Genomic DNA, 16,881 nt, shown 5'->3' on the forward strand with positions numbered 1-16,881 from the left:
TCTCGGCATCCAGGTACATAAATCCTTGAAAGTTGCCACCCAGGTTAATAGGGCTGTTAAGAAGGCATATGGTGTGCTAGCCTTTATAAGCAGGGGGATTGAGTTTCGGAACCACAGGGTCATGCTGCAGCTGTACATAACTCTGGTGCGGCCACACCTGGAGTACTGCGTGCAGTTCTGGTCACCACATTATAGGAAGGATGTGGAAGCTTTGGAAAGGGTTCAGAGGAGATTTACTAGGATGTTGCCTGGTATGGAGGGAAGGTCTTACGAGGAAAGGCTCAGGGAATTGAGGTTGTTTTCGTTAGAGAGGAGAAGGCTGAGAGGTGACTTAATAGAGACATATAAGATAGTCAGAGGGTTAGATAGGGTGGACAGTGAGAGTCTTTTTCCTCGGATGGTGATGACCAACACGAGGGGACATAGCTTTAAATTGAGGGGTGAGAGATATAGGACAGATGTCAGAGGCAGTTTCTTTACTCAGAGAGTAGTAGGGGTGTGGAACGCCCTGCCTGCAACAGTAGTAGACTCGCCAACTTTAAGGGCATTTAAGTGGTCACTGGATAGACATATGGATGAAAATGGAATAGTGTAGGTCAGATAGGCTTCAGATGGTTTCACAGGTCGGCGCAACATCGAGGGCCGAAGGGCCCGTACTGCGCTGTAGTGTTCTATGTTCTATGTTCTAAATGCATTTAAATTACGGAAATATTTCTGTGTTCTGGAGTGGGAGCCAAATAGATCTTTCGAGTCATGAGGCATATGGGACTCAAGAAACTGCAGTAAAGCAAGATAATAATTAGGTGAGAAAGGAGTAGAGGTAAAAAAAAGAATGGGACTAAATCTAAGAAAATATAGACAGTGAAGCATCATGAGGGAAAGAAATGTACCGAAACAGACAGGCACTTGGGGAAACTTGGGATTTGCAATAAATATAGTCTTGCCAATGTAGTCTATATTCTTGAACAAATGAAAGACAATAAAACAATGAAAATGTAAAAGCCTTTTAATTTATTGTCCAGTGTGTTTATGGGTTTCCATTGCACAGGAAGTGCCCTTGATATATTATATTTATGGTCTGTGGGGAAACCCTGGTTTCTCATGATGCCTTTCTTGTAAAAGTGGCATAACCCTGCTCCAGAGGCTGCACCTATTGTAAAAATGTTTATCCACGTCTGATTTGACTTCCTTGGTCACTTAGTTCACATTCCAGTCAGTCTGGGCCCTTCCAAAAGTGTTCAAATTCCCTTGAGCTTGTCTCAAGTTTATCCTTACCTCCTGTAAATAGCAATATAGAAAAGGTCCTTGCGAGATGATGAGGTTGGTGCAAATGCAACTAGCAACCGTTTGGTGAATGGCTCGAAGCTGTTGCTTGGCTAATTCCACACCATGTTGCAGCTTATCCAGGTTACTTCTAGAGAAGCGAAGAATTAACAAAATGTAGTTAACAATTTCATTATAAATTCTGATTTCAGCCTATTGACTCTCACTTTGTGCTCCACATTAACAAAAAAAACCTGTGGTCAAGGGGAGTATAGGTGGGTTTGATTCCTATGGATTCTCCAGTTCTGATTAGTAAGTTTGTGGGTGACATTAAGGTTAGTGGAGTGGCAGATAGTGTTGAGGATTGTCAGAAGATACAGCAGGATATCGATAGGTTGGAGACTTGGGCAGAGAAATGGCAAATGGAGTTTAATCCAGACAAATACGAGGTAAATGTATTTTGGTAGGTCTAACATAGAGGTGAAAAATACCATAAATGGCAAAACTCTTAGGAATATAGAAAGTCAGACATCTGGGCGTGCAGGTCCACAGATCTTTGTAAGTGGCAACACAAGTGGACAAGGTAGTCAAGAAAGCATACGGAATGCTTGCCTTCATTGGGCAGGGCATCGAGTATAAAAACTGGCAAGTCATGCTACAGTTGTAAAGAACCTTGGTAAGGCCTCACTTGGAATATTGCGCACAATTCTGGTCGCCACACTACCAGAAGGATGCGGAGGCTTTGGAGAGGGTGCAGCGGAGGTTTACCAGGATGTTGCCTGGTCTGGAGGGTGTTAGCTTTGTGAAGAGGCTCAATAGACTCGGACTGCTTTCATCAGAAAGTTGGAGGTTATGGGGTGACCTGATAGAGCTCTACAAGATTATGAGGGGAATGGATAGAGTGGATGGGCAGGCACTCTTTCCCAGGGTGGAGGGGGTCAGGCGCCGGAATGTGGCGACTAGGGGCTTTTCACAGTAACTTCATTGAAGCCTACTCGTGACAATAAGCGATTTTCATTTTCATTTCATTTCACCAGAGGGCATAGGTTTAAGGTCCATGGGGCAATGTTTAGAGGAGATGTGCGAGGCAGGCTTTTTACGCAGAGGGTGGTGAGTGCTTGGAACACGTTGCTATGGGAGGTTGTGGCAGCAGATACATTAACAGCGTTAAATGGCATCTTGACAAACAAACACATGGATAGGATGGGTATAGAGGGATATGGCACAAGGAAGTGCTGAGGGCAAAAGTTGGTATTATGACCGGTACAGGTTTGGAGGGCCAAAGGACCTGTCCCTGTGCTGTATTGTTCTTTGTTCACCCTCTATGTATCACAGAAGTAATGAGACAAAAGGAGCTTTTCGAACAGGTGTCCAAAAGTTTGATTAAAAAGGTAGGTTTTAAGGAACGTCTTAAAGGTGGCAAAAGAGGTAGAGGAGGAGGCGAGCTTAAAGGAGGGAATTTCAGAGTTTAGGGATCAGGCAGTTGAAGGAATGCCACACAGCTGTGGAACAATGAGAAATTGGGGATAACAGAGAATAGCATTGCGGAGTGCAAATATCACAAATAATAATATAATAACAATAGCTTATTGTCACAAGGAGGCTTCAATTAAGTTACTGTTAAAAGCCCCTAGTCGCCACATTCGGGGAGGCCGGTACGAGAATTGAACCCACGCTGCTGGTCGCTGGCTTTTAAAGCAGACCAAGCAGGCCAGCAGCACGTTTCTATTCCAGTACCAGCCTCCCCAGACAGACGCCGGAATGTGACGACTAGGGGCTTTTCACAGTAACTTCATTGAAGCCTACTCGTGACAATAAGCGATTTTTATTTCATTTCATTACAAGCCAGCTGTTTAGCCCACTGTGCTAAACTAGCCCCCGAGGTGGTGGCTGGAGAAGGTTATAGTGATGGGGAAGGTCAGGAGGTATATGAAAACAAGACTGAGAGTTTTAAAACAAAGAAATATTTGGAAACCCCATTGTTCCCGGGTTTCCATCACTCTTGCATGAAAGATGAAGCAGATGAATGGGAGAACCACGTCATAATTCACCTCTTTAGTCTTTATAAATGCTGCCTGAAACATTCATTTAAATAAGAGCATGACCGTCCGTCTTTCTCACAGCACCTGAACCTAGGCCGGTTTATAGAAAGCTATTGGCAGTGAAATTCTGCAGGCGTTTTGGTCCAGTCTTGAATGATCTCTGGGGAAGGCCGGCAGAACTTCTGGCCAAACAGTGTAAGTGACTGTTTTCCACCAGCTTTTCAACAAGGTTCTGGTGGGAGATTACGGAGAATCAAATGGAATTTCCAGTCCAATAATTCAGCAGATGACATAGAGGTTTGGATTCAGCCCTTAACTTTAGTATTTGTTGCTTCTGCCCGTCCGCAAACAGGACCCAGACCTTCCTGTCGCTTGCCATTTCAACTCACCATCCTGCTCTCAAGTCCACCTGCCTGTCTTTGGCCTGCTGCAATGTTCCAGTGAAGCCCAGTGCAAACTGGAGGAACAGCATGTTCCCTGTTCCCCTTTGACACACTGGGCGGTATTCTCCGCTAAGGCCAAAAATCGCGGTTCATGACGGCCTCGGGGCCCACTCCCCGCACCTAATTCACCCCCACCCGGGGGGGGCTAGGAGCGGGCCCCCGTCGTTCCCGGCTGCGACCTCAGCCGCCAGAAAAGACGCGGGAACGGCCCTTTCCATGATGTCATCCGCGCATGTTGCTGGTTCCAACCCGCGCATGTTGCCGGTTCCAACCCGCGCATGCGCGGAAGACATCACCGCCAGACGGCACGAACCCGCGCATGCGCAGTGCCGTCTTTCTCCACCGCAGCCCGGCTTGATCTTGCTGGGCGGCGGAGGGGAAAGGGTGCGTCTGATTTTGACGCTGGCCCGAAGATGGGCACCGATCGCAGGCCTGTCCCCTCCAGAGCACAGCCGCGGTGCTCCTGTCCAAATCGGGCCCCTAGACCCCCAACTGGGCATCTGGCGCCCGTTTCACGAATGCAGCGACCAGGTGTGGTTGCTGCCGTGGTGAAACGGGCGTGAAGGGCCGGCATCTCGGCCCATCGGGCTCGGAGAATCGCCGTTCACCGTGAAAAACGGCGAGCGGCAATTTTTCCGAGGGGGGGGGGGGGGGGGGGGGGGGAAAGAGAGAGAATAGAGGGGGTGCCGGGGGGCGTACTCCGAGAGTAGTACGGGCGTGGAATGCCCTGCCTGCAACAGTAATGGACTCGCCAACACTAAGGGCATTCAAATGGTCATTGGATAGACATATGGATGATAAGGGAATAGTGTAGATGGGCTTTAGAGGGGTTTCACAGGTCGCCGCAACATCGAGGGCCGAAGGGCCTGTACTGCGCTGTAATATTCTATGTTCTACGGTGGTCTCCAGTTATTCCAAATCCCCCCCCCCCGGATCTCCTGATACCGGTGCATCTTGAGGGCAGGGTGGCACAGCGACATCAGTAAGTCTGCCGAGGTAATGTGAGATAATGCATTTTGGAAGGTCTAATATAGGTAGGGAATATACAGTGAATGGTAGAACCCTCAAGAGTATTGACAGTCAGAGAGATCTAGGTGTACAGGGGCAACACAGGTTGGGAAGGTAGTCAAGAAGGCATACGGTATGCTTGCCTTCATTGGCCGGGGCATTGAGTATAAGAATTGAAAAGTCATGTTGCAGCTGTATAGAACCTTAGTTCGGCCACACTTGGAATATAGTGTTCAATTCTGGTCGCCACACTACCAGAAGGATGTGGAAGCTTTAGAGAGGGAACCTTTTTCCTCGGATGGTGATGTCTAGCACGAGGGGACATAGCTTTAAATTGAGGGGAGATAGATATAGGACAGATGTCAGAGGTAGGTTCTTTACTCAGAGAGTAGTAAGGGCGTGGAATGCCCTGCCTGCAACAGTAGTGGACTTGCTGACACTAAGGGCATTCAAATGGTCATTGGGTAAACATATGGATGATAAGGGAATAGTGTAGATGGGCTTTAGAGTGGTTTCACAGGTCAGAGCAACATCGAGAGCTGAAGGGCCTGTACTGCGCTGTAATGTTCTATGTTCAAGCTAAGGAAGAGGAGGAAAAAGAATGAGTGATGGTCATTTATCCATGTTTTACGGTCTGGAGATAATAGAATAAAGTGACTGAAATTATAAAGTACGGCATACAGCTGCGGTAACAAAGGGAGATTGAGATGGGTTACGTGCATCTTCCTGGCTCTGTGTTGATATGCCTGATGCCACATTGTCTGTCTTTTGATGCATTCTGATTTAGCAGCCGAATGCATGGCATGCAAAAATCAAAGATAGAATTGGTATTAAATTTTGAGTTTGCACAAAACTCATGAAGTGTCAAATACCTGAGTTCTTCTAGTGAATCATTAACTCAATAATAAAGAATTGCGTAATCATACTGGAAAAATCATACTGGTATGATTTGCTTGAGTATTCATGCTGGATCGGATAACACGGAGTCACTGAAGATCCTTCTGCTCCTATTTTTTTCAGTTTCTATGTGGTGGGTACAATTTATGCCTGTGTATACTTGGAAAGTAATCAATTAAAATAAAACAGAAATGGAATCTAAACACTGCCAATCCTTTCAATTCCCATACTTTCATTTGTTATTAAATAGAATTTGTGTAGAATTTACTTCTCGTTTTCAATTCATTTTCCCCCAAACTAGCTGCACATGTCATGGCACACAATGGCAACAATAGATACTAAAGCCAACCATGATCTGAACTGTAAAAATAGGAAGCTTCTTTTGAAAACACAAGAGATTAGAATATAGCATTATATTGCAACCTTGAAAACCACCTAAGATTACTGTATTCACCCATCGTTACAAGTACATGGACAGCATCTTGTGGTTGAAACAACGCACTACAACACTAAAAGGCATTCCCCACAGCTACATTTTCCAATGCACTAGATCCTCTTGAGCCAAAGCAAATTGTGTGACCATTAAGCATGTAACAGGGGTTTACTTTCTTGCTCATCTAATAATAATCTTTATTGGCACAAGTAGGCTTACATTAACACTGTAATGAAGTTACTGTGAAAAGCCCCTAGTCGTCACATTCCGGCAACTGTTCGGGTACACAGAGGGAGAATTCAGAATGTTAAAATTACCTAACAGCACGTCTTTCGGGACTTGAGAGAGGAAACCGGAGCACCCGGAGGAAACCCACGCACACATGGGGAGAACGTGCAGACTCCACACAGACAGTGACCCAAGCGGGAATTGAACCTGGGACCCTGGAGCTGTGAAGCAACCATGCTACCCACTGTGCTACCGTGATGATTGGAGTTAAACGAGGCTCAATAAAATGGCTTGCAGGAAGAGTTGATGGAACTGTGAAATTATGTTGCCATCGCAAACAACAGATTAGTCACTGGAATGGTGAAGGTTGCTAAACCACATTCCATAGGTCTGATAGTATTTGCTGCTTGTGGTTAGAGAATAAATTATTTTCTCTTGCTTACTGACATGATTGTGTAACACAAATATACGTAGTTCCCAAGGGTTTACATGGTTGTAGGATTGTGGGTTGGGCGGTGGCGCAATGGGAGGGTATGCTGGGTAGATAAGCCGGTCTTTTCCAGCCATTCATTTTCATGTTTGTTCAGCCTTTCTGGAAAATTAGGAATGAGTTTTGAAAGAAAAGTACACCTTCAGGTCATTATTATCTTTCGAGGGAGAGGTTAGTGACATCACCAGTAATCCAGAGATCCAGGCTAACGCTGTAGGGACATGGGTTCAAATACCACCGTGCCAGCTGGCGGAATCTGAATTCAATGAAGATCTAGAATTTAATGCTGGTCACAGTAATAATGACTATGGCAACTATTATTAAATGTAGTGGACTTCCGGTGAAGGTGATGCGCTGAGTGGACGCACATCAGGTGGCTCAACCATAACCAAATAGGCACTTTTAGGCAAATTTTGCCCGGAAATTCGAAAGCAACTCAACCTTAACCAAGAAAAGAAAGGAAAAGAACAAGCATGACAGCAAATGGGAGCTCAAGGGGTCGAAGAGACGGCAGAAGCGGTGGAAAAGGCCATGAACAGCAGGCGGACGGGCCGGCGGACCCACGAGGCAAGAGAGAGAGAGGGGCCAGCAACCCGAGCATCAGCTGTCCCCTCACCACCTGGAGACAGATGGAAAGCATTCCTTATGAATGAAATGACCGCAATGAAAGAGGTGATAAAGGTCAAAATCCAGGGGGTGGTGACAGAGGCGATGGTCACCATGCAGAAAGCGATCGATGGATTGGGGAAGAAGGTGTAAGCGCAAGAAATCCACGAATTGGCAGAAGTAAAAAGGCTGGTGGCATCCCAAGGGAGCTTAAAAGGGAAAGCCGAGGACCAAGAGAACAGGTCCCAATGCCAGAACATTCAAATTGTGGGTCTGCCAAAGGTTATCGAGGGCAGCGACCCGATGGGCTACGTTGCCCAAATGCTGGGTAACCTAATCGGGAGAGACAGCTTCCCCAGTCCCCCGGAGATCGACAGAGCGCACAGGTGGCTCCGGCCGAAATCCAAGGCGGGGGGACAACATCGCGAAGCTACATTGATACCAAGATCTTGAGAGGATCCTGATGTGGTCGAGACAGACCAAGGTGAGTACCTGGGAAGGACACAAAATCCAGGTATATCAGGAACGCAGGTGCCCGGCCTAATGGTGAGAATGGCGATGGCGGCTATTTTGGATGGCGCGCAGCCACTTTCAAGGGTCCCTAACAAAGGAAACGATCAAGTGCACTGATCAAGGGCGCGTCCACCAGGAAGCGGGGGACAGAAATCCCCCCAATCAGGATTATCACCTGGATTGTCAGGAGACTTAACAGCCCAGTGAAAAGATCCAGAGTCTTTGCAGATTTAAGGGGCGAGATTCTCCGGACTCACGACGGGTCGGAGAATAGCGGGCGTCGGAAATTTTTACGGCGACGCTGTTCCGACGCCCTCCCGCTATTCTCCGAACCCCGCAAATTGTCGGAGTCGCGTTTCCCGACAAACGCCTCCTTCCCGCCCCTGACACGACCAGAATCGCCACTGAGAGCCCCCCCGCTATTCACCGGCCCGGATGGGCCGAAGTCCCGACGTCATGGCGCTCTGTTTGGACGTCGTGAAACACACCTGCTTTTTAAATTCGTCAACCAGTCGGCCTGGCTGACGACTGCTTGGAGGAGGTCAGGGCACCACTCTGCGCAGCGCTCAGCGCACCGTTCAGCGCACCGCTCGAGTCTGGCCACAACGGGGAAGGCATCCCTGGGAACGGGAGGGGGTCCAGAGCGGGGGCAGTGGGGGGGAGACGGGGGAGGCAGTGGGGGAGACGGAGGTGGCAGTGGGGGAGACGGGGGAGGCAGTGGGGGAGACGGAGGTGGCAGTGGGGGAGACGGAGGTGGCAGTGGGGGAGACGGAGGGGGCAGTGGGGGAAGACGGGGGAGGCAGTGGGGGAGACGGAGGGGGCAGTGGGGGGGAGACGGGGGAGGCAGTGGGGGAGACGGAGGTGGCAGTGGGGGAGACGGAGGGGGCAGTGGGGGGGAGACGGGGGAGGCAGTGGGGGAGACGGAGGTGGCAGTGGGGGAGACGGAGGGGGCAGTGGGGGAAGACGGGGGAGGCAGTGGGGGAGACGGAGGGGGCAGTGGGGGAGACGGAGGGGGCAGTGGGGGAGACGGAGGGGGCAGTGGGGGGGAGACGGGGGAGGCAGTGGGGGAGACGGGGGAGGCAGTGGGGGAGACGGAGGTGGCAGTGGGGGAGACGGAGGGGGCAGTGGGGGGAGACGGGGGAGGCAGTGGGGGAGACGGAGGTGGCAGTGGGGGAGACGGGGGAGGCAGTGGGGGAGACGGAGGTGGCAGTGGGGGAGACGGAGGGGGCAGTGGGGGAAGACGGGGGAGGCAGTGGGGGAGACGGAGGGGGCAGTGGGGGGGAGACGGGGGAGGCAGTGGGGGAGACGGAGGTGGCAGTGGGGGAGACGGAGGGGGCAGTGGGGGGGAGACGGGGGAGGCAGTGGGGGAGACGGAGGTGGCAGTGGGGGAGATGGAGGGGGCAGTGGGGGAAGACGGGGGAGGCAGTGGGGGAGACGGAGGGGGCAGTGGGGGGGAGACGGGGGAGGCAGTGGGGGAGACGGAGGGGGCAGTGGGGGGGAGACGGGGGAGGCAGTGGGGGAGACGGAGGTGGCAGTGGGGGAGACGGAGGGGGCAGTGGGGGAAGACGGGGGAGGCAGTGGGGGAGACGGAGGGGGCAGTGGGGGAAGACGGGGGAGGCAGTGGGGGAGACGGAGGGGGCAGTGGGGGGCGACGGAGGGGGGGGGGGTTAGGTAGAGAGTGAGACGTCCAACCCCGTAACAAAATGTCTGCCACCATGCCATGGTGTGCAGGTGACGAGGACACGGCCGCTGGTTCCCCTGTGGCTTCCGGCCACAGGCCACTGACGCACCCGTGAGGAGGCCATAGTTTACTGGCCGTTGGATGCAGGAAGTGACCAGGGGTTAGGCTGACCGCGTGTCAGCAGCGCGACCAGGCCACCGGGACACACTGGTATCCCATGGCTGGCGGCTGCCGAGGTGTCGACTAACGTCCGTCTAACATGTCCCGTTTCTCTGCCCCCCACCACCCTTCTGTAGGTTAGCACGATGCATGGGAACAGAACGGCTATGTTCTGCGCAGTGGTTGGGGCAGCTCTACTGGATTTGGAGATGCAGCAGCATCCACACCCACAACCCGCAGTGGCTGCAGGGCCAGCTGCAGCAGCAGAGGGAAGGGCCGAGGAGTTGCCAGTCGTCGAGCAGCATGGGGGGGGGGGGGGGGGAGGAGGAGGAGGAGGAGGAAGAGGAAGAGGAGAGAGTGAGGGTGCAGCCACGGCGTCAGAGGCGACGACCAAAGCCGAGGGTGTACCGTGTCCGGGTCTCTTTCCTAACAATGCCGGACATCACCTGCAGGAGAAGACTCCGGCTGAGTAGGCAGACGGTGATACATATCTGCGAACTCCTGTCGCACCTCGCCCCACGTGGAACGGGGGGAGGACACGCGATCCCGGTAGCCATCAAGGTGATGGTCGCTCTGAACTTCTATGCTACCGGCTCCTTCCAGTCTCCGAGCGGGGACGTCTCTGGGATCTCCCAGTCATCGGTGCACAGGTGCATCCGGGATGTGACCGACGCCCTCTATGCCATCGCCGATCGCTACATCACCTTTCCCGAGGACCGAGCAAGTCAAGACTCACGAGCCCGTGGATTTGCCAGTGTGGCCGGGATACCGAGGGTTCAGGGGTCAATCGACTGTGTTCACATCCCCATGCGCCCGCCTGCTGTGGACAGGGACGTGTTCACAAACAGGAGGGGGACATACTCCATTAATGTCCAGGTGGTATGCGACCCCCACATGAGGTTCATGAACGTCTGTGCAAGGTTCCCAGGGAGTGTGCATGACTCCTACATACTAGCGCAGTCGTTCATCCCTGCGATGTTTGAGGGACGTCCCCCCCGGCTGAGGGGCTGGTTGCTAGGTGACAGGGGTTATCCGCTGAGGTCTTGGCTGATGACGCCGATACGGAGGCCTCAGACCAATGCGGAAACACGATACAACGAGGCCCATGCAGCAACCAGGGGTGTGGTGGAGCGCTGCCTTGGCCTCCTGAAGATGAGATTCAGGTGCCTGGAACGCTCCGGAGGGGCCCTGCAGTACCAGGCCGACAGGGTCGCTCGCATTGTAGTGGTCTGCTGTGCGCTGCACAACATCGCGATGCAGAGGGGAGATGACCTGTTGCAGGAGGCGGAGGGAGAAGCTAGTGGCAGTGGTGCCAGCACAGAGGAGGAGGAGGAGGAGGAGGAGGACGCTGGCGGAGTGGCGGGCGCAGCACGCAGACACGACCCAGGTGCTGGTGATGTCCAGGAGGCGGCACGACGGACCCGGAAAGGACGGCGGGCACGCGACGCCATGGTGGCAGCACGGTTCACGCATCGCATGTGACGTCCCCGATGAACACCAAACCACCACCTGCATCGCTAGTCATGCAGAGGGTCACCACACAACCCCCCCCCCCCCCCCCCCCCCCCTCAGTGTACACTGCTCCACTTCGACATGACGCTTATCACTGGGTCCAGACGGAATGGCACAACATTGATGGCTGTGTCAGCGGGTGTGATCAGTGCCATGTGGAATGATGACAGCCCGCTCTGCAAAGAGCTGTGAGCTCAGAATCGTTAGAGAGAGTCTGACCCATGGCAATAGCTGAACCATCCACCTTGGTGGCCGCTGAGTTCGTCACTGACACTCCATCACGTGCCCGCGTGGGCTAGCTGTGGGAGGGGGGTAGGGGCAGGGACTGCACACCCGGCACCGAGGTTTCACCACCCGTCACCCCCAGCGACACTCGGTCACCATCACGATTCCTGTGGCTGTGGAACAATCACACGGTATTACAAGTAAGGTGGAACAGTGCGTTTAATATTAACAATTATTTACAGGTGCCCTAGCCCCTACAACTAAACTGTGCCCTTCACCCGTGCCAACTTACTCAGTGTCTATCTTAGTTGCCTTACGGGCCCTACCACTACGTCTAAGTGAATCCCCAGATGATACAGCAGGAGTGGAGGAGGATTGCTGCGAATCGCCCCCCTCGACTCGTTTCTCCTTGGCCAAGCGTTTCCTGGGGCGACCCGGCCTTGATGGGCCAGGCTGCTCTGCGGGCGTCTCGGGTGACATTGTGCCACCCTGCTCTGCCTGCTGCCCACCCGATGCACCAGGGATGGGACGGGGGGAGGCCGAGAATTCCGGGACGTCCCGTGATGGAGTTAATGGGACGGGCCCCGAAACCTCCTCCTCCTTCGGGGAGCCCGGTGGCCCCCGGGCCTCACTTTGGGACAGAGGTGCGAGCGGGGAGGTTCCCCGTCGCACCACCGACACCTGGCGCTGCCAGTCCTGGAGGCCTGCAACGGTATCCACCAGGATCCGAAGGTTTGCAGAGACGGAGTCCAGGGAGTTAGACATTCCCGCCAGGGACTGTGCGATCTCAACCTGATTGTGCACGACGCCATCCAGCACATGTGTCAGGCGGTTGATGCTCTCAGCGACTGACTGCTGCGACTGGCCAATGACCTGCTGAGACTCGGCCATGGCCCGCAGGGCGCCGGCAATGTCGGTTTGGCTCTGGCACATTGCTGCCTGTGAGAGGGCAACCCTGTCCAGGGCCGAGGATGACGCGTGCACATTAATCCCAACGTCTTGCATAACCTGACCCATTGCCTCCACCGCGGATGCCACCCGTGCGGTGTCGGACTGGGTCTCTGCCATGAGCGGCACCACTCCCTGCTCTTGGACGCGGATCGACTCCTCTAACAGCTTCTGCAGAGTCTGGAAGGAAGCCCTCATCCCGTCATTGTTTCCCTGGGTTTCCTGAGGCATCGGCTGTGCGGGTGGGTTGAGAAACTCCAGGAACTCCGAAAACGTCTGGGAGCCAGCTGCATCCTGGGCCTGGTCTGGCCTCCGCGAGTCCGGGCCCTCTGTTGCTCCGACCTCCACCTGCTGTACCTGCTCATCTGTGATGTGCCAACCAGACTGTGCCCCAGGAGACTCATCACTAAATAGGCCCGCCGGGGTGTGTATCTCTGGGATGATGGAAGTGGTGGGAGAAAGCAGTGCCGCAAGCCCGACGCTCTCAATGGTTAGGTCCTCGTCCAGGGTGTGGGGCCGTTCAGCGACAGGAGGGTTGTCCCTGGCCATTTCTGGTGGTGGTGGTGGACCTCGAACCCTCTGTGCGTCCTGGTCCGCAGATTGGGTTGGGGCAGATAGGGCTGCCCGCTGATCGGGCACCCTCTGTTGTGAGGCCCCGGGTGAGGTGGCGGCAGATTCCTGTCTCCGTCTGCAGTCAGACGGCCCTGGTCGTTCGGCATCACGTCCTAGGGAAGAGAATGAGACGGGTTATTTCGATTTGCTCGGCAGGCCGCTGGACGGTCCCAGTGGGCAGGGTGTGTGAAGGGACAGAGGATGGGGAGGTATCCCAGTGGGCAGGGTGTGTGAAGGGACAGAGGATGGGGGGGGGGGGGGGGGGAAGGGTGTTTGTCAGGGAGGGTTGTCTCACTTGCTGCAGTTCCGCCAACCTCGCATTGCGCGATATCGCGGGTGGCAGACCCCCAACAAGGTCCAGTGCCCTCTGTTCAAAGGTGCTGAGGGGGTGCATGTTGGGCGAACCCCCTCCAGTCTTGTGCCGCTCACGGTGGTTATGACCGGCCTTGGCCTGTTGGGGGAGGAAACATAGGTAGATCATTACAAAACGGTAGGTATCAGAAGTCCGTTCTGATACTGGCACAGTTTGGGGGGGGGGGGCAAGTTGTCATCAGATGATTGCATCTCTCCTCGGGGCCAGAGCGCTGGGTCTGTGACAACTTTGTGAACCACCCTCAAATAACTCTGCCCCAATCCCTCTCCCCCCCGGGCAGTTAAGGGGGAGGGATGGTTGTGACTAGGGGGCACCCTCATGGCACTTACCCTGGCAGACCTGGTGAGGTCGTGTAGCTTCTTTCGGCACTGCTCTGCTGAGCGAGGGGTCTGCCCCACAGCACTGACGGCAGCAGCCACGTCACGCCAGGCCTGGCGTACCGTGCTGGCAGGTTGGCGATGCCCTCTCCGCGGGCGGATGATGCCCCTCCTCTGCTCCACGGCATCGAGCAGCGCCTCGACGTCTGCATCAATAAAGCGAGGTGCAGCTCGCCTAGGCTCCAACATCCTGCCCGACAGATTCTGTGGTCGCCCGCGCCTTTTTACGGCGTCGGGCGGCGTCACATGGGCGGGTTCGTGTCGTCGTCGCGTTCCATCGTCATCACGCACGTAATTGACGCGGCCGCGCTGCTAGCCCATTTCCAGGAAGTGAATCGGTCGGGAAATGAAGCCTTCGCGACCGTCATAAAACGGTCCCGATTTTTACGACCGTTTGCCGACTTTCCGCGGGTGCGGAGAATTTCGCCCAAGGAGTTTAAAAGCCGATATAGTCTTCCTGCAAGAGACACACCTGAAGGAGAAGGACCGACTGCGGGCAAGGAAAGGCTGGATGGGACAGTCATATCACTCGTATTACGGGCTGAGCACTGTGTGTGTGTGGGGGGGGGGGGGGGGGGGGAAGCAATACTGATTAGCAAGAGGACGGTATATACAGCGACAAGGATGGTTACGGACTCAGGGGGACGGTAACTCATGGTCAGCGGTGTCCTGGACGTGGCACATGTAGTTCTGGTAAACGTGTACGCGCCCAACGGGGACGCCGCAGATTTCATTAAAAAAGACCATGGCGGAAATCCCCGACATCAACACACAGTGACTGATCATGGGGAGAGGGTGTACAACTGTGTACAGGACCCATTGCAGACCGATCAAACCCCAGAATGGGCAAAAAGGCAGGCATGGTTAGGAAGCTGGGATCTTTCATGGATGGGGGCAGTGGACCCATGGCGGTTCCTGCACCCTGGTGAGATGGCATTTTTGTTCTTTTCATCGGTGCACAAAGGATACACGCGTATTGACTTCTTTGCAGTGGAGAAATCGGCGCTTCCAGAAGGAGTAAGGGTGGAATACTCTATGATAGTCATCGCCGACCACCCTCCACACTACATGGATGTGAGGTTGGGAACGGGCCGTGACCAATGCCCCACCATGGAGGTTTGACACAGATCTTTTGGCCAACAAAGTCTTCTGTCAGAAAATATCACAGGCCGTAGGCGACATCACTAACAATCAGAACGGGGAAATCGCACCTTCCACGTGCTGGGAGGCATTGAAGGTGGTGATTAGGGGAGTGTTTATAGCCTATAAGGCATGTAGGAACAGGGAAGAGAGGGCAGCGAGGCAACAACTGATCGACTCCATCCTGGAGGTAGAGAGAAAGTACTCCGAGGCCCCGACCGTAGAGCTTCTAGTGGAAAGGAAGAAGCTGCAAATGAACTTTCACCTGATATCCACCAGGAAGGCAGTGTATCAACTCCGCCAGACACAGGGGACCTTCTATGAACACGGAGAGAAGGCTAGCCATCTACTGCCTCACCAGCTGAGAAAGCAGGCAGTCACGTTGGAGATAGCGCAGGTGAAGGATAGCAGAGGCGGACTGGTAGCCCAACCAAAAAGCCAACCAAGCATTTGAGGCCTTCTAACGAGGACTGTAGACCTCTGAGCTCCCGACGGGGACGCGGGGATGAAAGGGTTTCTCGATGGACTGGACATGCCAGTCGTGGCGGACAATAAGCGAGGGGAGTGGAAGCACTAATAGGACTGGGAGAGACCTTGGAGAGTATCAACACCATGCAGACGGGGAAGGCGCCGGGACCCAATGGTTTGCACCTGCCCTGGCCCCACACCAAGGGAAATGTTCGAGGGGCCCCCTGCCTCCAACGCCAACACAGGCCATAATATCAGTGATACCCAAAAAAAGACAAAGACCTGATGGAATGCGGTTCATATGGACCCACTTCGCTGGTCAATGTGGACACGAAGAAACTCACAAACGTCCTGGCTACGAGACTGGAGAATTGTGTACCAGAGGTGGTCGCAGAGGACCAGGCGGGCTTTATCAAGGGTAGACAACTAACTGCGATCATCAGGCAGCTGCTAAATGTAACAATGACTGGGGAGAGAACACCAGTCTCCCTGGATGCAGAAAAGGCCTTTGACGTTGTAAAGGAGTTTCACTTTGTGGGTGAAACTCCTGTACAACGCCCCTAAGGCAAGTGTTCAGACCAACACCACCAGTTCTGAATACTTCCAGCTGCACAGAGGAACAAGGCAGGGATGCCCACTGACCCCTTTTGTTCACCTTGGAATCCAACCCCCGGCATCCGAAGAGGAGGCAGAGAGCACAGCCTCGCTCTACACAGAACAGCCTGAATGTAATCATGATGCTCCTGGAAGAGTTTGGGGCCTTCTCGGGCTACAAACTCAATCTCGGCAAAAGCAAGCCATTCCTAGTGAACCCGAGCGGTGGAGGCACAGAGCTGGGTGACAGGGCTGAGAGGTCTACCATTCAAACTAGCCCAAAGCAAATTCCGCTGCTTGGGGATCCAGATTGCCCATGACAGGACAAGGATCCACAAGTGGAATCAGACCAGTCTGGCAGAGGAAGTAAAAAAGGATCTACAGAGATGGGATGCACTCCCACTTTCCCTGGTGGGGAGAGTGCAGACGATCAAGATGAACGTGCTGCCAGGGTTCCTCTTCCTGTTAATAGAGACAGGACGGGGGGGATTTTAGTGGTCAGTGACTCTTACATAGTGGACAGACCGGCAACCCTGGACAAACTAACGGAAGAACTGGAGCTACCGACAGGACAGGAACGCTGGCACCCTCAAGTCAAACACTTTTGCTGCAAGAGGACGACGAGGTACCCTAGGGCCCCGAGAAACACTCTACTGGAGGAACTAATAAATACGGACAGATAGGCAGACGGGAGGGGGAACTGTGGGGGCATCTGTGGACAACTTCTGGGAAGGACAAAGTCACCACTGGACGGAGCTAGGCAAAAATAGGAGGGGAACTCGGGGGCGGGGGGGGTGTGTGTGTGTGTGTGTGTGTGCAGAAGTGAGTTGGGGACTCTCGAGTGAAGCACTACGTCGGGCCAACTCCAC

General features: G+C 53.8%; 1 protein-coding gene across 1 annotated transcript in view; it reads right to left on the reverse strand.

Annotated features, from left to right (window-relative positions):
- Positions 1-16,881, reverse strand: part of cdc45 (CDC45 cell division cycle 45 homolog (S. cerevisiae)) — a 116,229-nt gene that overhangs the window by 29,764 nt on the left and 69,584 nt on the right. Inside the window, exon 14 of the mRNA XM_038792973.1 lies at positions 1,276-1,414. Within this exon, the coding sequence (XP_038648901.1) occupies positions 1,276-1,414 (139 nt within the window). The remainder of the gene's footprint in view (positions 1-1,275; positions 1,415-16,881) is intronic.

The sequence above is a fragment of the Scyliorhinus canicula genome, chromosome 1 (genome assembly GCF_902713615.1).
Source record: "Scyliorhinus canicula chromosome 1, sScyCan1.1, whole genome shotgun sequence".
NCBI classification, from domain to species: Eukaryota; Metazoa; Chordata; class Chondrichthyes; order Carcharhiniformes; family Scyliorhinidae; genus Scyliorhinus; species Scyliorhinus canicula.